Source organism: Lutjanus erythropterus, chromosome 20, assembly GCF_056507025.1.
Source record: "Lutjanus erythropterus isolate fLutEry1 chromosome 20, fLutEry1.hap2, whole genome shotgun sequence".
Taxonomy (NCBI): Eukaryota; Metazoa; Chordata; class Actinopteri; order Lutjaniformes; family Lutjanidae; genus Lutjanus; species Lutjanus erythropterus.
The window spans coordinates 26,271,759-26,293,608 of NC_139336.1; the positions used below are offsets into that span (position 1 = coordinate 26,271,759).

A 21,850-nucleotide genomic window follows, 5' to 3' on the forward strand; every position below is an offset into this window, starting at 1 on the left:
GCCTTCAAATGGGGTCATGTTTACCGTGTTCACGCCCCCCCTTCTGTGGTTTTCCCAACATCGTAAACTAAATATTTTGCCGAAGCTCTGAGTTCATGAGTCGTGTACACAACTTCCCCACTGCAAATTAATGAGTTCACTTAATATTCTGTTTAGAGTCTGTCATCACTGTGAGGTCTGCCAAGAAGTAGTCCCGCACATAACCCCCCATAAAACCAAAGATAGTCAGGTTTACACTGATTTTCTTTTAACAGATTAAACAAATAAGATATAGTGTGTTAATTAGTGAGCTTTAGAGGTGCTGATACACAGATTTTGTTACCTTAGGACAGAGCCAGGCTAGCTGTTTCCCCCTGTTTCCAGTCTTTATGCTAAGCTAAGCTAACCGTCTCCTGGAACAGACAGATACATGAGTGGTATTGAGCTTCTCATCTAATTTCTGGTGCAGAATGTCTAACTATTCTTTTTCGTTTGTTTGTTCAATAGACAACCAATACAAATTCAGTAGGTGAAGGCTCCTTTAACATATAACCCAAAGGAGTTCATAGAAATGACAAAGGAAAGACTTGAAAATTAGAGAAACCTGTCAAATCTCATGCTTTATATGGGTAAAAATCTGACAATCGTCAGAGGCGTCAGTGTGCTGTGTGGGTGGGACCTAATGAAAGCATGCTTTACGTATACAAGTTGGACAGAGAGACTACAGTAGGATGCAAAGAAGTACATATCCATCACATGCTGCTCAAACACAGGCCAATAACAGGAATATTCAGATCACCTTATCACCTTTCAGTCCTGGTTCTCCTGGATTTCCGGGCACCCCCTGGAAAAAGCACCAACAGATGGAGTTAGAGAGGGACCCCATAAAGCCAAATCCCACCTAAAATACAACCTAATAGAAACAAATTTGTCCCTCATAAGCTATTTCAGATGTCTCCAAACTCTGCTCGTTGGCCATTCTCTTGCATTATATAACGCATAATTTAACTAAAGGGCAGTCCAAACAAGACAATACAAGATAAGACTAAATGTAACAGTTTCCATCTGAGTGTATGTGTGTGTGATTACCTTCAGTCCATTAGGTCCTGGAAGTCCCATCTCTCCCACAGGTCCCATATCACCCTGACGCCAGAAGAGGGGACAAATAAGAAACACGAAACAGAAACAGAAGAAACAGATAAACACATGTCTCAGACCGCTGACGAACACACAATGAGCGCGCTTCAGTTCAATTTGGCATTCATTAAGAGTAAGAATAAGAGTCATTGTCTTTCTTCCAGATTATCCACGCGGCCATCACTTTGCAAACAACACAAAACAATGGATGAACAATAGGCAGGAGATAAGAATCCTGCAGTCAAGATGCCAAGATTGTGATTCATCTGAAGCCTGAATCAAGTGATTTGAATGTGACGAGAAGCGCTTGAGGTAACATCTGCTCCGTCACTGGAAAAGGAACCAGCACTGGGATTCAGAGGAAAGACAGAGCAAAGACTGCCGTCATAATGGCAAAGAATAACTGGGTTATGTTTCATTCATTGAGGTCCAATTATGCAGAGCGATTAAAGACTTGATTGGATTATCTGCTTTCTTGTGGCCATGAAATCACTCAAGAAACGTGTTCGCTCCGCAGAAAAGCATCACAGGCTGCAAGCAGTTATCTTATTTTCATTCTCTGCTGCTCTGCACGTCCTGCTTGTGAAGACGGACAGGGTGGTCTTGGCTCTCGGTCTATCAAATATTTGTCCCTTTGTCAAGACTAGTGTCTAAAAATTGATCTGCACAGATAATGTACAAAACACAAAATAATTGACCTCCTAACTGTATTCAGAGGTTATGTGATATTAGAGAGAGTCAGTATCAATATGTTTAAAAAACAAAGGGTACACTCTTCGAATTAAACACAGGTTCTACCTAGAACCATTTGCTTCTCAAGAAACCTTTTTAAAGAAAGATTTCATCAAGGATTATTTGCAAGACTAAGGATTCAAAGACAGATTCTTCAAGACTCGTTGAAATCCTTGAAGAACTCTTTCGTCAAGGGTTCTATGGAGCATAATATGAAAGGGTCTTGCTGGAACATCCTTGGTGGGTGGGCCCACTTGGATATCCCTATGAGAGACAAGACACGATCAAGTGCCCTCTAAGAGTGCGATTTCAGTGGATGAAACGTGGTGGAAGTGAGGAAGTGCACTCTAGAGTCTCCTGACATGGGACAAAATGTGATAAAACACCATCCAGAGTCTCCTTCTAGTGGAGAAAACATGATAAGAGTGCAGTTTCAGTGGACTAAACATGAGAAGGTGCACTCTAGGGTGCCTTTCAAGTGGAGAAAATGTAGTGTGTTACAGTGCATCACAACTTCTGGTGCACTGGTTGCCCACTGCATACAACTGCTGCGCATTTTTTTAGCATGAATTCTCCACTGGTTCATGTAAGAACCTTCTGGGTGGGTTTTAGATAAAGCCACTGAAATATAAAAATGTTCTCATGTAAAATTTTTATAATAAAAAAAAGTGAAAGAGTAGAATATGTTATGTAATAAGGGTTGGTATAACATGCTAAAGATTTAGCCTACAACTTTTTGGTTAATATGCTTTTATTTTGGAAAATTGTTAATAAGAACCAAAATAAATTAATACTACAAAAATACTGAAGAAACGCCTGCAAAAATGTCCCTCACAATAAGTTGTTTAATTTGGTATTGAGAGTTGAAAAGTTAAACTGTTTCTTCTTCTTCAGCTGGGAAACTCAAATTAATGCTAATAAATTTTATTCAGGATTCAACTTGAATGATTTGCCTCCAAAAACAACAACAGTGTCTGTTCTGTGGCCTCTAGAGGGCCCACTGACACTTAACTGTCCCACTCAACCACATATCTCCTGCTTACCTGTCCAAATTGCAGAAATGCATGAAGAAACACAATATATATAATCTAATGATTTTAAATCTTATTCAGATTTCTTGGTTTATTTTGCTACAGGGGGCATCCAGGTTCAATACCTGGGAAGAGCAACATCCTTTCAACCTGCATAATATCAAAGCAGGATGAGAGGATGATGGTGTGGTGTGCTGGACATGACCCATGAATAAAAATAAAACAGATAGTTCCAGTCCTTGATTATGATTGGCTGAGCCGCGATAAAGAACTCTATGAAAACACATCTGTGACCACATCACATCAGTATTTCTGCACCAAAACAAATCCCTCCAAAATGTCAGATTTTGTCATGGATTTAGATTCACTGGGTGGGCTAAGTGTGGACGAGTGGCTGAAAGAGACGGACAGGACGGAGGAGGAAGATTACAAAAAAGAAAGAAGGCACGCTGAAATTAATGACAGAGAAACTGAAGAGCTGGAAAAGTCAAGAAATTAAGTCGTTAAACAGACTATGTGGTCTTCCATCCAGCTTTAAAATTTGACAAGCACATTAACACTGTTGTGAAAAGTTGCTTTTTCCAGCTAAAAAATATCACCGTTCTTCTCTCTTAAGGACTTAAAGATTGTCAGAAACTAAGAAATTAGTTTCCACTCGGCTGTATTATGGCAACGCTCTGTCTTTGGAAATTAGCCAGTCCAGTCATTAGTCAGCCAGCCACAGCCTGGCGCACCAGAACATATCTGAACAGGGGCAGCTCCTTGTTCGAGGCAAAGCTGTACGGTTGATCAGGTGTTTGCAGTCGCTGTCTCAAGACTCCTAATGTGATTAGGAGTGTGTGTTTTACTTTTTTTTATTGTACAGCACTTTAATTGACTTTGGTTGTGATGTATAATTAAACGTGATTTGATTTGATCAAATCTGACGAGACGAGAACTGCCAGACGTACGACTGCTATTCAACAAATGCACCAAAAACCACAAAGTGTTGCAAAAAAAAGCTGCAAAATGATAGAGAAAAACAAACAAATAAAAATTCAGAAAGCCCCTCTTCATCTTCTTGATGTCTTGATGTCTGGCTGTCTACATGCCAACACTTTCTCTTCCTCAACAGTGGCCTGCCCTCACCCTGAGCCGAGGCCTGCAGTCCCCTGAGGAGGCTGTTTGTATATTTTTATCTTTGAAGTGCAGCTCAGCGCTGTACTGTACAGAATACTGTTGGGTCAGATGGATGCAGAGGACACGGAGCTCAGAGCAGAGCTGTAATCACAGAGTCCTCCAATTACAGGCCTACTACCACCACCGGTGGCCTAGAATAGACCGGGAGGAGCGGCAGAGGCGGGCGAAGACGGGACACGACAAGAGAAACCAGGGAGACGTTATAATCAGACACAATTATGTGGCTGTCGGGGCGGGCAGGCGTGGAGGGCAAGGTGATGGGTGGGCGAGGAGGGGGAGTTCCTGTTCAAAAATAGTTAATAAGAGAGAGATTGAAGAGGAAAACAACATGCTTTGTTAAGGTCTGTTTGATTGATCATGTCATGTTTGTCATGAGAGGAAGTGGGAGGAACAAACTGCATAATTCAGGCTTTACATAATTCAGGCCTTACAGTCAAAATAGCTTCGTGTTCTGTCTTGGATTCCAGAAAAGCCTCCACTTTCACTATTTTAAATATGTTTACAGTGGTAAGAACCTACAGTACAGTGAGCGGTTAGGTTCCCACAAAAGTGTCTGGCAGTGTAAATGATGATGAGAGCTAATTGAGAACATTTTTTCAATTAAGTAGGCAGATTCTGTTTCATTTAAATGCAGCCCTTGACAGCTATGTATTTATGGAATAAGTGTCTGGGAACATAGGATGTTTAAATTGAGGCGAGCACGCAGACTACACGCACAGAAACACACACAAACTCTTACTCACAATAAGTCCGTGAACTCCGTTTGGACCGGGGGCTCCCATCTCACCCTGTTCAGAGAGGAGGAGAGAGGAGCGTCAGTGAGATGAAGGCAGAGGGAGAAGGAGAAAGTTTCTGGGGTTATTGGCTCTTTTTTAAACAAACATGCTCAGAAGAGTGGCTCAGTGTTCATCACAGCTTATGAGAGGGGGCTGTGTGCATGTATATGTGTGTGTGTGTGTGTGTGTGTGTCTGAGGTGAAGGTAGAGGGGGATGTGAGCCCATCGTCCCACTGTGGCTTTTTCAGATCTGCAGGTTCGTTCTCCCTCCAAAAAATGAAAGAGATATATTTTGTACAGACGTTTGTTGTTCTACGAGGATGAATCCTAATGACTTTGATCATCCCTCAACTTTTCCTCTTGCACCACCAGTGGGTCGAAGTCTTTCCTTATCCTGTGAAATGTCTCAACTTCTACCTGATGAACTGATACAAACATTCACAAGACATGCAACTATGAAGTTGACATTTTGGATCTTGGTGAAATGCATTGACAACTATTGGACGGTTTGCCATAAAATTGTCTCCATGAATCTTTTGGTAATTCCCCAAACATCATCACTGGTTTATGATTTTACCATTATTTCACCAAATATCCTGCAGAATTAGCTGGTTAGGTTTAGGTGGAAAATCATGGTTTGGGAGCCAGAGAGCTCTTTCTGGCAGAAAGCTCTAAAGGCTAACTTCTCCAGTGCGCACAGAACTAATGAGTTTCCTTTCAACCTCAGCTGTACTTTGTGTTTGGTGCTGATTAACAAACAATAGCATGCTAACATGTTAATATAAAAAAGTGAACCTGATAAATACACCTGCTGAACATCAGGATGTTAGCATTGTCCTTGTGAGCATGTTGGCATGCACATGTTAGCATTTAGCTTAAAGCACAGCCTCACAGTGACACTTTTAGTGAAAAGTCTCAATAAATATTGGATGGCTAATCATACAACTAGTTTAGTATGTTACCATTAGTTCTAGCATGCTAACATGCTAATCTAAGAAAGTGATCATGCTAAATTTTATACAGTGGAAACTGCTTAAAGGGACAATGTGTGTCAAATGTCATCACTAAGTGGCTAATAGTAACCCTTTTTTCTCTAAAAGTTTTATAAAACAATATGACTAGACTTGATGTGCAATTCTCTACTGTTTTAAACGATGGATCATTATAAAAGTGAATCCTCTCATAAAATATTTACTTGCCAATTGTGTGATTTCAGAAGCTATTTTACTTACTATGGTCAGAAACCACCAAACATCAGAGCCATTATGTAACTGGACATTAATCAATATGCTTCTTTTAATGCTCTGATCTAGCCACGCCAAAGCTAATAGTGTTAGCTGTAGCCAGCCAGAGGCAGACAGGTTACTATGAGGCAAAGTATAATATCACAGGAAAGTAAAAACTAGAGAAGATTTACATTTTTTCATGTTAGCATGTTGATGTAAGCATTTAGTTGAAAGCACCGCCTAATATAATAAATATAATAATGAATCTTTTCATCTTTTCCTGCCATGTCTTTATTTTTCGCACCGGTTTATGGCGAGTAGTATCAATAAGGATGTTGATATTGGTATGAATAAGCAGTGTAAGTATTATTATTGGTATAAAATCCAACAAAACCCATCCCTACTTGGGAAAAAGAAAAGAAGCAGGACTAAGACAGGATTTATTAGGAGTTTAGTTGTCTGATGTGCAACACTGAACCACTGGAAAAGTCAGGAAGGTGTGAGCAAAGTGTTTCCTCAAATATGAATGCTCTTTGTGTTTATGATGTATTTCAGAGTTTATTATGTATTTTGGAGTTTGTTAAAGAGCAACTTGCTGATGTGTTTACGTTTTTATTTTAGAGGTTTCCACTCTGACTGATGATGTGCTACATTTGTCACAGTGACAGTGAATATACAGAAATAGTGAAAAATCATTTGATGCCTTCCATATGGAGTACAAACAGTCTGGCAAACAGTCTTTGCTGACCAATCATTCACTTAATCGGCAACAATTACTCAAAACAACCTTCTATTACATCATTTACTATTCTTGGATATCACCTCTGAATAATGCTGTGTGTGCATGTGTGTGTGTTGGTGGCCAGTTTACACTGGTGAATGGAAAAGGTTGTATTTGAAAGCCAGGCCAGCTAACTGCTCCCCCCTGTAATACTGCAGGTTTTTTGAAGACGAGTGCCAAGTAAAATTATCTACAACAGAGGAAGGTACGGGATGAAATTAAATCCGGCAGTAAAGCTTGTCCGGAGCAAAAATCTAACATCAAATGAAAGAGAAAAACAGAGGCAAACGGCTGGACTGCCAGATGATTTACCCACCGGCGCTGCCAAAATGTCAGTACTAAAACACCAGGGGGACGGGGGTGTGAGTGAAACCACTGCTCTCAGTTTGTGTGGGTGTGTGTTTGTGTGTGGATCGGTTATGTTGTATTTAGGTGTGTGACTGTGGAGTGACTAAGTGTGTGACTTACTGGCTCGCCATCTGGTCCAGGTGGTCCTCTCTCCCCAAAGTCCCCTGGAAACCCCTGAAGACAGAGAGAGGAGCTTTTAGAGAGGAGCTTTAATGTTCTGCTGCACACAAACAATGACAATCTGATTTAGACATTCGATAAATTGGCAAACAGTGACATATTATCATTTTCTGAGTCAGCGGTTCTCAAACCTTTTCTGTCATGACCTGCATACCCCAATTTTTATCAGTCATTATCAAAGCAACCAGTGGTGGACATTAACTAAGTACATTTATTTTACAAGTACTGTATTTAAGTACAGTTTTGACATACCCTTTCATGCTACTTTATACATTTACCTATACTTTCCCCCTCAGTATATTTTTTTTACATCTATAGATACTACTTACTTTTTATGTAAAAAACATACAATGCTCATATGATGTGATGCAATGCTATTACTATCTATCTATCTAGTATACAAGCCAATATTGGTCCCATAAAACTTAAAGTATTTGACTTTATGTTTTAACATTACATTATACTGTCATATATGGCTGTTTTTGACACTGGCATTAATGAAAACCACCCCACAGTTTGAGGACCACAGGTCCTAAGCTGTTATGGTAAACTGGTTAGGAACGTAGTAACATTATCATCCATTTGGAGTTGTGTTTCTCGTCACCTGGTGAATGTACTTCAAATATTCTCTGTCTTGTTTGCTCCATTTTTGGTCTCCACCATCTCCTGAGAGAAATATCTGGCTTTTTAGCTGCTAAATGCTCCACTGTGTTCACCGGATAGTCACTAACTTTGCCTGTGTGTTGCTTGGTACCCTGCAGCTAGAGCACGGTTCATTTTTTGAGATCTTTTTGGATGAATAGAGCTGCCTGCTGTGTCTGAAAACAAGAACTCTCAGAGCGCTGAGAATGAAACAAAACAAAACAACAAAAACCAAAACACTGAGCTGAGAGCTGTTATAAAGCTCCACAGAGCTGAGAGGAACTGCAGAGTTCGGTGATAATTCTTTGTGAGTGACTCCAATCATATCAAAGCAGAAACGTGACCTATATGTTAATAGTTTTAGTTACATTAATGCACAGTAAACATGGTTTAATGCAATGCTAATTGCATTTATTTTGCAAAAAATGCTGCAATAATCAAAAAGCACATTCCCCAATCACAGAATTAAAAACTTGTTATAAAATATGACCAAAAAAAATGCTTTTCATTGGATGAGTGTGCAAATTGCTATGTCGTTAACCACGGAGGCAAATTTACACAGCATGTTTTCACAAATACCACTGACTGTTATATAACCAAGAGTGCTGCTACCGTAATTGCACAGCAATTATAAGAATTTCACTGAGTCAAACATAACATTAGACATAAAGTAATTTGAGATATGTACAAAATAAGAGCATAATGGCTTCATTATACACATTAAATCCATCAGCTGCAGGGTGTGGGCACCCAACTGTTATACTTAGGCTGAGTGCAACAAGAGAGAGCAGCAGCCAAGTAATTACTCTGTCCATTTACCAGTAAACGGGATGCTAATCTGAGCTATGCTAACAGCTGGTGGTGCTGCAAAGAGAAACCACATCTGCCGAAAGCACGAGCGCCAATGTATCTTAAGCCCCGACCGTCCAGAAACACTCATAATGGCCACGTTCTTCTACTGTGGCCTCGGCATATTGTTCCAAAATGCTCATTACTGCAGATACCTCCTTAAAATGGCAGTTATTTCTGTAAACGTGGAGATGTTTTAGATATACAGCATGTATATTTATTTTAATTTCTGAACCACCTTAGAAATAGAATCTGCTGACTAAATGTAACTCTTTGTATTTGAGGTTGCAGTTTATTTTTTTGGAAGAGAACCAGTGGGATAATTTTAACATTTAGACTTCATACTCAAACAATAATAAATCCTTCTGACTGATGGTATGTCTACCTCCACGTCTCATCAGGTCAATGACGCGATCATAACTGCTGCAATTGTGAGAAAAAAGCTCTTTTCTGTTCCTTCTAGGCGGTTGGACGAGTGCATGGGACTGCTTTAAGAAACTGTCCGCACGGGGGGAAGCACAAGCGCAAGAGAAATCTATGAAGCATAACAGTGACCCCAAGGATGAATCATAAAATCTGTCACCGCGGCCATACAAACTAAGGACAAATGTGGGAAACTTAGCTTTGCCAAGAGAACCACTTATAAAAGAAGCCTTTGAAGGGCATCACAAGCCTTTAGTGTATCTCTGCTTTTACATCGGCTTCAAAATTTAATAGTAGCACACAGTAGCAGAACTGCAACTGATGCTCCTGATAAAGACGACCTCAAAAAGACAAACAAAGCCAAATCCCTTCAGAGTTACACGCAAGAAAACAAGTTAAGCTGAAATGCAGAACTGTTGGCGATGCACTTTGGAAAACTTTTTAAGCGCTCCACTGTTTTACATATATCTATTCCCTCATCGGCCTTTGGTAGATGGCGCACTGTGTGTGTCTTGTGCGTGTGTTTCCTCGACAGAGTGCAAGCGCTGCGGTTACAGCCATTAAAATGTCTGGCGCAGGTTCAGGTGCTTCTTCTGTTCTTTCTCCTCCAGCAGGGAGGGAGGGGAGGAACGATCTCTCAGGGATCATCTTGTAAGTGTCCTAGCTTTGCATTTTCCATTCAGGAGCACTGAAATCAGACGGTGATGACGGTTTGTGTGTTTTCCAGGTACATTTACTTTATGACGGGCTGCACTGTATCATCTAAAATGGCCTTCGGCAGAATTTGCATTTCTCTACGATTTTCTTTGCAGGACTGTGCTGTTTGGTATTAAAATTAGTGCTAATTTCCCCGTTGATTGCACTAAGATTTAGATTTAGACCCACAGACTAGTCTAAAGGTCAGAGAACACTAAGGGCCAGTAAATGATGGCATCCTGAGCAAAGAATGACGTCACACTTCCTGTGGCTCTGTTCATCCGGGACGGCTGTGTGTGCATGTCCAAGTCTGTCTTCCCTGGGTTCATTTTCGACGTGGCGGTCTGGCAAATTACTTTATTATATTACAACTAAACACTAAACTAAAATATGTTCTTGAAAACATTTTAGGTGAGAAATAGGTGATGCATTAACTAAGAGTATCCTGGTCCATATTTGAGCCTAGCTTTACTGATAGACCTGAGATTTGACAGTCTTCGTTGGTATTAAGAGCCAAAATAGCGACTGCCTGGTTACAATATTACTTTTATTACAACTACACAGTGCACTAAAATATGTTTCTTAAAACATTTGAAGTGAGAAATAAGCAATATGGTAACATAATCTTGATCCATATTTGATCAGCACTGTCCAGTTTCACAGTTTGATCTGAGTTTTGTGTGTTCAGATGACACTTTTTTCTAAACTTTATTGAGTAAACGAAGCATGCATTTGTTTTGGTCTGAGGTGCTGGTGCTCTATAGCCTACGTACAACCTTATTTTCACTTTCTAGGTCAAATGCCTGCCAAACCATTCTGGTTTTATGAGATGTCATCTTTACTTTACACCTCACTGGGCATTAGTGGCATGTGATAATATAACATGTTCGACTCAACAGTTAACCTGCACTGTATATTAATAAAATATCAATAATTACTTTAACTGACTAGTATTTCTGGTGCCCTCTAGGCGGAGATGCAATGTCTACTCTAATGAATCTGCATAGATAATATTATGGATTTTCGATAGACTGACATTATTTTCTTCTCAGCCTTGAAAAGCAGAGCTGCTGCTGTCATAAAATCATCCAAAATCTCCTTTGAGCAGGCCAGGCTCTGTGATGACAGCACTTCCATATGAATATTTTTAGCTTTCCGTGAATTGTGCCAAAACTGTGAAGCTGGCCATAACAAGGGCTTTGTTGTGGAAAAGTGTGTTAAAAGTCTGAATCAGCTCATAACTATTATGATGCAGCTCTCTTTGAGTGCAGAGAAAACACACACGTCATACAAAGCCTCACACATGGAGAATATGCATCCACAGCTACTTCTTAAACATTTGTCTAATTACAGAACAAACTGCAGTTCTCAAAACCTCACACTAAGCGGACACTGGCTCGCGTGTGTTGAGACGTTTTGGTCTATAAATGCCTTATTTACTGAAAAGCCAATAAGCAACAGCTGCAGAATGATCTCAGCAGCGAGTTTCAGGGTTACACACTCTTTCTGAAACACTGTCAAACTGACTTTGAGCGCTATCTGACACACACAACAGCTTCCTCCAAATGGCTTGGCTCCATGCTGAGGGAGGGGGGGCAGCGAGGACCAAAAGCCTTTTATTGCAACAAAAGCCTTTTTCTTGTTGCATCCAAGACCCCGACGTGCGACTGGTGGGACTCCACAGAATTCAGGCTGCAGTTAACCCTTCCAATAGCCATGGAAATACTGAGCTGGCTCAAACAATGACGTAAATGCAGACCTTATAAATTTTCACATGTGTAGGTGTTGGAAGCTTTGCACCAAAAGCTCTCGATATGACCCAAATAGAAGAATGGATTCTAAAACCTCACTGTAATTCTAATTTATATAACTGTCTTGTTTGAATGGGGTTATGCAGCATTAAGGGGATAGTTCAGATATTTGATATTGTAGATATTCAGATATTTTAAAGTGGGGTTTTATGAGGTACATAGTCATTGTATTAGCTACAGTAGATGCCAGCAGCACAAAGCTAAACAATGTACTGCTGTAATCAGGTTCAACATCAAAATGTATTTCAGTCACTTAAATAAAGATCCAGCTAAGTTTAAACTACATTTGGAATATTTTCACTGCTTTATTTTACAGTCACAGTCTTTTCTGATGGAAAACCGCTGTTACATAAGCCAAATGTTGCTCTCTCCCAACCAACCAAACTCCATTAGTGAAATCAGTAATTTAACCTTGCCGGTTACATGTGAGCTGCTGGTCTACTGTTGCCTCTATCTGTTAGTTTGTTTGCTTTATTATGTGACTTGTGTGGTTTCAAAGGATAACTCAGATTCATTAAAGTCACACAATAACACAAACTAACCAATCCAGGCCATGGTGGACCAACAGCTCTTTTGTTCTGCAAATTAAAATGATTGATTTTGTCTATGGAGTTTGGTTGGTTGGAGAGAGCAATACTTGGCTTGTGTAACTGCACTTTCCTGTCAGAAAAGGCTGTCAGATGGCAAACTAAAGGGGTGCAAAAATTCTAAATATAGCGTATACTTAAACCTACATTGATTTGTTAAGGTGGCTATCGTGCTGTAGCTTCCAACACGTTACTCCTGCTACTTCGCCAGCCTGGGGGTATGCAGACTACTAACAGGTTTACACTGGTTATGGATGAGTACCTCATACACCCCCACTTAATATAATCCAAACTATCCCTTCAAGATCTATAATTAATGTAATAAGTCAAATATTAATGTGAATGTTGTTTGATATATTTTAACATCAAAAGTCAGTAACAACAGATGATACATTCACAGTCACTCCCAACACAATTCATCACACTTTGGAAAGATTTTCTGTAAAGTATGTTGAGACAAAACTTTACCGGCCTACCCATCTTGCCCCTCTTCCCTGGTTCGCCAGGAATGCCCTGAAAATCGAGACAAGATAGAGCCGAGGTGGAATAGAAAACAAAGCAGAGGAAGGAAAGAAAGAAAGGGGTTTGAAGAGAACAGAAAAAGAAGACAGAGAAAGGCACACATTATATAAAAAGCATATCAAAACTGAAGCATAACATTTGTGGGCATAACTGACTGAAGCCCAAAACACACAATTATAAAGCCATAACTGAGAGTTTCTCTCAACTCCCGCTTCAACAGATGTCAGGAACAGCTGACTGCAGCCGATCCAACATTTTCCCAGCCTATTATGAGGGATTTAGGCCTCCATGTCATATATATATGTTAAATAAACATCAGTTTCTCTTGGGAGAAGACAGGCAGACCCTGTCTGTTGTGTGCAGTTAAGGTGTGAGCCATCTTGCTGGCTGGCTGGCTGGAGAGGTCCTGATTACAGCCTGCTCCTTGCACTGACGCAACCTTCTGGAGCTTGTCATAAGTAGGCTAATCGCTTCATGTTTTAGAGGCAGTACAGAAGAAGGGGGACTCAATGAGTTCAGGCAGTTCAAAGGCTCTAAGAGGGGGCTTTTATCATATGAGTCATCAACACTCCCACGCAGACTCATACAGCAGCATCTCGGACAGCTGGGGACTGTTTCTTGCATTATTACAACAACAAGACAGCTGAATGAAATGGCTGGAGATGCATTGTTGTCGTCCCAAAGGGCCATTAGCTGGGTTCAGTTGGTCACTGTACATTTTTGCAATTGACCCTTCGTAAGTCCCGCCCCTTTTGGAACAGCTTTCTCTTTTCCTGTTTCCTGCAGGCCACTTAGATTTGCTATGTGTCAAGATCACCTACGTCAGCAAGAAAACAACATTTTGAAGATAGTTAAATGATGTCGCTGTTAAAACATCTCATGCGGTATTTTGTCTAGGTTTGGGTATCAGGCTGGACTTTTTAAAATATATTTTTGGGGCCTTTTTATGGCTTTATTAATAGGAAAGCTGAAGACATGGCAGGAAATGAGTACAGAGAGTGAGATTATGATGTGCAACAGAAGGCTGCATGGCGGAGTCAAACCACAGCTGCTACAGAAGACTCCAAGCTTCGGCACATGAGGCACTCGGTCCACCAACTGAGCTACCTAGCCAGGATCGGTTGGATTTTAACATTTCCGATTCTGCTTATCGATTTGTGTCCTCCTCCATTCTTCACGTCAGAGTTGTGTCAGATGCTAATTACCATGGATAAATGTTGCAAGCACAAACATAGAGCTAAGCTATCATTAGCTAATCTTAGCCTCTTCTCTGGTTTCTTGAATATGTTGGGGTTTACTTAGGCTACTTTACGATACGAACAATAGAGAAGAATCCCATCCTTGTGCTATTTACCTGCAAGCAAGCAACTTAGCAACGGCTGAGTAGGTTAACTAAGAATAATGCTAGACTCACAAATTTATAAGACAAAGTAGGCATTAGGAGATGGAAAGACTTGCATGCATTCAAAGTCTTTTTGGGCCGCAGAGCATCACGTGACATTGTCCTTAGATGGTTTGGCCACTATCTCAAATTGGCACACTGCTCTTCCTGTAGGCTTTCCATCAATCGTTATTTAGCTAGCAATTTGCTAACATTAGCTTCAGACGTGATGATCTGTTTCTTTAAAAGGTCCCCCAGGAACAGCTTATACCCTCCAAAAACCTTTAATCTTCAAAATTTGGTTTTCTTTTCAACATAGAGACACTACAGGAAATATGAGAGGAGAAATTTGATGGAGGTTCCGCCGGGTACCAAACTTGCTCAGCTGTTATTGGAGCATGGCGCAAAATGGGGTGGGACTTAGGAAGGGTCAATTACTGACTCTTGCTTGAGAGAAAACACACATTTGACAAGAACTCACTCTTTCGCCATCAGGCCCAGGAAGGCCAAAAAGCCCCGGGATTCCAATGAAACCCTGCAGGAGAGGAGAGGAGAGGAGAGAAGATGACAGGGGAAAGGAGGAGAGAAGAGGAATATGGGACGTGAGTATCTGGACGCCGTAAAGGCAGCAGGAAGAACAGCAACTCCAATTGGCTCTAGGGCTGGCCGACGGTGGATAGGGTGGGATTCCATGAAGAACCAAGCCATGAGGCAAGTGTATATGCCCATGGACTGCATGGTGCTGGCTTCCACGATGTAGTCCAAGGGCACATACCCTCACGCCAGGGATCTCTGTAGATAGGCCAGGACATCAGACCGAGCTGTCGGTACAGGGTGAGACACACACAGAGGAAAACAAGAAACAAACACCACAAACAGTTGAAACACCAGAGGAACGGTTAGGTGACAGATTCAGGCGACGATGGAGTACGCTGGAAAAGAGAGTGCAGAATATTTGGAAAGGTGGCTCAGTGAGAAGGAGAGGGAGGACTAGAATGCCTCCTTAAGACAGCAGGGCCTCATACGGAGCTTAAACAGGAAATTCCAGCCAGTGGGGGCAGGGGAGGCTTCGGAGCAGCCAAGGGGAGCTGATAAAGAACCTTTATTGGAACGCAACATAAAAATCACTGTTTGTGTCTGTGAGTGTGTGTTGCTTTGTTTGTGTACCTAAAGGGTGTGTGTTTGTATGCTGAGGCTTATCAACAGCCAGTCTTTCAGTGTGTGTCTGTATACAGTAATACAATGTTTACATTATGAGCAAAGGCTCCTAAGTTTAGCGCACTATTAATAGTGGCACACACACTGGCTGAGTGAATGTGTTTATGTGTGCAGCGGAGGTGGATGCTGGTGCACCTAAATGCATGCATGCACTTGGATGTTGTTGCTTCTAGCTGCACATACCTGTTCCCATTCATGCAACAACATGTTTACAGCACACAGTTTGCAGCCTTTAATTAAACAACTTTTTTGTGCTTCAGCATTAAGATTTATAGTCTCTTTCTATAGTATATTGCATAATAAAAAGTGTCAGCCTATAAACATGCTCCCTGGTCCCGTCAAAGTTAGTAATTTAGACTGTAAAAATCAAATTAGAGCAGCACATTTGAAGGGAAGAAGTAGCGTTAACTTACCCGAATGCCTTTAGGCCCTATTGGTCCTATAGGCCCCGGTAAACCCTGAAAAACAAAGAGAGAAACTTTATTGCATCGGTTCAGCACATTTACTGGTTTGCATCTCTAATAATGTTTCCACAAATACACACATTTGTTCTTGTGCATCATGATGGCATTAAGAAATGGCCATTAATATAGGGTGATAAAGGAGCAATATGTAACAATTGCACATCCAAAAATAAGTGTTGCAGTCCAAATAGTGAGTCTGAGCCATAGACAGTTTATTAAATTGGTTGAAGTCCTATTTAATATAAAGTCTGTGGTTGAAGCAAGTTGTTCCCCCCAACTCTGTCCCAGATATAAAGAAGCTCAGGCAGGCTGCAGGAGTACAAGATGCATGCAACATTTAAATTTGAAAACAAGTGACGACAGTGTAAATTTAAGCCCATCATTCTGAAAACAAAAGCCCCACTGCTCTGGAGTTGGAGTTCAGTGACTGCCTGCCAGACTCCATTAACATTTTGCACAATTCAACTGATTTCTAAACATTTACTCCTTTTAAAAGATTACTCATGATTTTTTACAACTCATAAACAGACACTGACTCACTAACTCAAACATTAATTTGAACTCTAATAAATGTGAAACAGGCAAACAAACATTATTCCCGTTTGAAATAGAAACTTCAAAGGTGGACACCACTGCTGTAGCGTGTCTGTCAGAGTAGCGAGTATTTCAACTTAGCGTGTTTCCTTGATCTCTGATGACATATCGTGGTCATTTTATGATAAATGATAAATGATACAATAAATATATTACAGATTTCTCCTTAAAAAAAAAAAACTCAGATGCAGTCTCTTTTAAAACATGGTCATGTTAGACCTTAAAAACAAGCTCTTTTCAGGATCATTCTGCCTGTTTTTTGACTCCCTGACAAAAACATGACGTCAAAACATTTCAATGTTTGTTTTTAAGGCTGAGCATGAATATACCATGACATTTTTGTTATTTTTGTGCATACACATATCCTTATTCAACCTCAAACAAATTCAATTTGAGCCCAGGAACATTTTTTTGACATGTAAAATGCCACAAGATTGTTTAAAATGTAAAACTGTACTCAATTAATTTAGTTAATAAACTCTTAATCAATATACCGTAGACGGGTTGGACACAATAACATGTACTCTTATACAATATAACACATTCCATCACAACAGCTGTACAATAAATGTACCCATTCACCTTTATGGGAATTTCTGTAGCTGTAGCGTGTGATCTTGTTCTCTTGGACGGCTTTATTTATTTATTTTTCTAAATATTACAACACTCTTCCATACTGTATTTACACAGACATTTTCCTCTAAGTCAGCTGTTCAACATAACCTAATTCCACTTGGCCCTCTGCCCTTACTATGGCCCTGACAACAACTGTACCAGTCACAGCAGAGGATTTACTGCACCTGCCTGCCAGGATAACCTTTGGCACCTGGGCTTCCGACTGGACCTTGTTCTCCCTGCAGGGAAGAGAGACAGAGAGGGGACAGAGAGGGGGGGGGGGGGGGGGGGGGGGGGGGCACGGAGAGTGAGACGGTGAGTGAGAGAGGTGAGGTGGGCGATCAACATTACAGTAAAACACACACAGGCAGACCATTCTGCACAGTTTCAGAGAGGCAGAGGACAGAGGTTGTGGACTACAGTTAAAACTACCGAGATGAAGATGAGATGAATGTGTTTGTTTTACATAAAAGTGGACTTTGCACAACTGTCATATGAGTATGTGCATTATTGGAATTGAATCTGTCTTTGATTAATAGTTTATGCATTATTAGTATTATGTTGGGGTATGAAGATAGATTGTATACTGTGAGACAATAAAGCTGCCACAGATTTGACTAAAATCCCAAACTGGTGTGCACCAGCTGCCTCTAGGGTGTGCACAAGAGCGAAAATAAAATGGTGATGCAATGGTGCAATTTTGGTATTTTTATTATTATTATTGTTTCTGGGTTACTGGGCCGACTCATGCAAGCCAATACATGTGTTTGTTCTCCACGTGGCAGATTCTGTGTAACTTTATTGTAATTAAATTCAAATTGTTGCAAAATCTCTAAAAGCATCTGAATGTGCAACTTGCACCATGCCGATGGCTATATATCGTTATAATTGGCTATATTGCTTTTTTTGTTTTTTTGAAGGTGTGGGTGACCAGGGATGCGTCAACATGGTCGGGATGTAGAGGAGGGTGCTTGTTGTAAATGAGTTTGGGAACCACTGGACTAAACCATTCATGTTTACGGGTAGTTATCCCTTTATTATCTCTGGATGTGTTTAATCAGTAAGGAAAATGTTACAAATCAATAGTTTTTTTAAAAAAATTATATATATACCATTGATTTATTGTTGATTCTGCACTTTGGTAATATTTGCATTTCACTGTACTGGTACTTATGGTGTCAGTCCTGTAATATCAAATGGCATATCCTGTACCATGATAAATGGTGTTATCCATATCACCAGTGGTGGAGTTAGTAGTCAGATATTTGTGTAAAAGTAGCAATAGGCTGACATGTTTCTACAGTAGCCCAGAATAGACAAACCAGACTCTCGCTCTAGATTCTTCTGCTGTATAAGCTTGGAAGGGGAGAGTGAGAAAAGGTATTTGCAGTCTGCAAGCTCACCACTAGATGCCCCTAAATTTTACACGCTGGTTCTTTAAATATTTTTATTCTGTTGGGTATAATACATAACAATGCATTATATTTTAGAAGATGATCATAGGTTTTGTAAAGTAATAAGAAACTATACCTACATATAGTGGAGGAAAGATTAAATAGTTGCCTCCTCCTGTAGTAGGGTGGAAGTAGAAAGTGGCATGACATAAAAATACTAAAAGTAAAGTACATTTGCCTTTTCTCTGTTGCTTTCCACCACTGCACATCACCTATTCCTACCAAGGATGTTGGATACCAGGACTCACAGTTACTGCTGAAACTTCTTTTCAGATGTGGTCTGTGTATGGACCTCAGAGCTAATTAGGAGTTTGGTTTATGTGTGTGTGTGTGTGAATGTGAGAAAGCAAAACACACACACACACAAGCAGGTTGTGTCCAAAATTCGCACAGGCACAAGTGTTCATGTATAACTTCCTTTGACACACTCCGGACGTGCAGCCGTGTGCACTGCCTGCCGTTCCCTCTCTTGGATAAATATAGAGCACAATGCAGCCAGTTAAAAGCGGACAAGAACTTGGCTGAGCGAGGTTTGGATCTTTAACTGGCCAGCAGCGAGGAGGGGCTCTGACTGAGCATGGCCCCGCGGTGTATTACAGTAACAAAGAGTCATCAACACTTTATGCACACCAGCTGGCCTTTGCTCTCAATAGCTGGAGAGTCCACGGCGCTGCCAAACAGTTGTGCTTATTACTCTGTCACTCAGAGTCGAGGATAGAGCCGTGAACATCGGCAGCGGCAGCTCTGTGGGAAAGAGGGGGGCGTTTGAGGATGGACACAGTGGAAGGACGAAGTACTCCTCCGTGATGAGTAGTACGGGAACTCCCTGTGCTGGTGACGTCACCCCGAGAACAGGACTTACTAAAAACTGTGTGACAGTGAGGAGAATGTTCCACTCCGCTTTCCATGACTAAGGCCCTTCCTTAATACCAACAGTTAGTAGTATTACCCAACCCTGACTGAAAATAGCTCCGGACACGAGGCTGGATGCTCCATCCTTAAAATAGTCCCTTCGAGTTGGACTAAACAGCCAGAGTCACGTCTCCTCCCATTTGTAGCAGCGAATAAAAGAGTTCATTGAACTGGTTTCCCCAGTTTAAAGAAGGGACAAACAGAGGAGAAAGAGACTGTAGGAAAAGTTAAATACATGCCTGAGATTCACCATCGGCAGCAATTTTCCTCTGATGTCACACTCAGGGTGGGAAACTTGTCTTTAAGGTTGCGTATAAATGTACAAAATCTAAGAAGTCGTTGTCATGCCACCAACTCCTGATTGATCAGGAACTGAAAAGACATTGAAGAGTAAAAATCTGGATGGACATCTGGCCATATTTCAAGCTGAAATAACATCATTTGCTAACCCATTTGCTACCATTAGACATCAGCTAATGTTAGTATTAATAACATAGCAAAAATAACATAATTTGCTAACCCATTAGCTATCATTACACATCAGCTTACATTAGTATTATTAACATAACCAGCTTAACAATAATGACATAACTAAATGAACATAATTTAGATAACTTAGCTAAGAAGTAGTTGAATGCTAATGTTAGTTGTTGCCTAGCTAACAGACTAGCAAATTATGTTGTTTTAGCTTGAAATATGGTCCCATGTTTCACTATTCATTGTCTTTTCACTTGCTGATCAATCAGGAGTCGATGAAATGATAATGATTTGTCAGATTTCGTATGTTTGTGTAACGCAGCAGTACGACATTTAAGCTTCCCACCCTGAGTGTCATGTCTGAGCAAAATGGCTGCCATGTGAATATGGTGAAGGTTAAAACGTTAAAATATTGTATGAAAGAGACTGAACATTAAACAACAAGTCAGACAAAGGAAAACTGTCTCCAAAGCTGCAGTGTTACAGCCGTTGAGTGTGTCACTGTTGGCCTAGTTGGCTTGTTCCTGTTTCTCTTCTCTCTATTTTCTTTCTCTTTGGCTTCACTCTCTGATATCCTGGAGAGCATCGCTACAGCACAGCACTTTGGCCAGATGTCTGTCCTCACCAGTGCTTCATAACAGGCTAATCTAATCTGGCAACCCTGCAGGCATGCTTGGTGCGTGCACACAAACACACAAACACACACACAGACCGAGAGGACGATGACTGAGCTTTTAAAGAATGAGGTGAGATGGGACAATACGAGGGATTAGTCATTGATAAGGGCCTTGAAGGTGGACACAGAGAGAGCAAATCATTAATAAAGGCACAGTTATTAAAGGGATATTAAAAGGATTATTTGAAGTGGGATTGTATGAGGTAGTTATCAGTGTGTTTGGCAGGTGACACGCCCCCCAGTTTGGAGAAGCAGAGCATGTAAACTAAACAATATACTGCTGTGGACAGAGACAGCAGAAAAATATTTTAGCCACTTAAAAAAGGACCAAGAAGAATAGTATAATACAACTGAATATTTTCACAGTTTTATCTTGCCATCAGACAGCCTTTTCTGACACAACACTGCTGCTATATAAGACAAATATCATTCTCATTTATTCAACCAAACTCCATTGGTAAAATCTGTCATTTTTACCTTGCAGAACAGAGGAGTTGCTGGTTTACCGCTGCCTTGATCTGTTAGTTTGTTATAATTTGTGTTATTGTTATTGTGTGACTTTGGCGAATCCGGACTGACCTTGCTGACCTTGTCCACAGCAGTTCATTGCTCAGTTTCCATATTGGTTCTCCTCTCTGCTTTCCCAAACTGGGGGTGTGTTGACCGACGTAAACCATAGGTGATACACTCTCTTGACTTCTGATAAAAACCTCATTAACCCCACTTCAAATAATCTGAACCATCCTTTTAAAAAATGTAGTGTATTACATTATAGAACAACATGATGTCATTTTGGCACGAGTTTTAAGATGTGTTGGACTTTTTTCAAGTGTAGGATTAACAGAAGTGTGAAGAACAGCACAAGCATGGGAGGGTGATATCTATGAAACAGAGGAAGATACTTACAGGCTCTCCAGGGAGTCCAGGTGGACCAGGGTAACCTTTCTGTCCCTGTAAAGACACAAACATAAAGCACAAGAGGTGAGCCGAAGCGTAAAATAATGGGAGAAGTGAAAGAGAACATGAATTCCGAAACACAGATGAGGAAAAGCCTGACTAGCCTGCGAGAATTTCTCGCTCTGAGTGGGTATGACAAGTGGAGTTTTGTGCAAAGTAAAATATGCATGTTAACAATAACAGCTACGACAGACATGTTCGGT

General features: G+C 40.7%; 1 protein-coding gene across 1 annotated transcript in view; it reads right to left on the bottom strand.

The window, feature by feature from the left end:
- The window catches only part of col27a1a (collagen, type XXVII, alpha 1a), a 110,509-nt gene that overhangs the window by 39,418 nt on the left and 49,241 nt on the right, over nucleotides 1-21,850 (bottom strand). The window contains exons 8-16 of the mRNA XM_084745830.1: nucleotides 21,597-21,641; nucleotides 17,357-17,410; nucleotides 15,912-15,956; nucleotides 14,762-14,815; nucleotides 12,846-12,890; nucleotides 7,310-7,363; nucleotides 4,802-4,846; nucleotides 1,069-1,122; nucleotides 779-823 (exon numbers count right to left, since the gene is read on the bottom strand). Of these exons, the coding sequence (XP_084601956.1) occupies nucleotides 779-823; nucleotides 1,069-1,122; nucleotides 4,802-4,846; nucleotides 7,310-7,363; nucleotides 12,846-12,890; nucleotides 14,762-14,815; nucleotides 15,912-15,956; nucleotides 17,357-17,410; nucleotides 21,597-21,641 (441 nt within the window). The remainder of the gene's footprint in view (nucleotides 1-778; nucleotides 824-1,068; nucleotides 1,123-4,801; nucleotides 4,847-7,309; nucleotides 7,364-12,845; nucleotides 12,891-14,761; nucleotides 14,816-15,911; nucleotides 15,957-17,356; nucleotides 17,411-21,596; nucleotides 21,642-21,850) is intronic.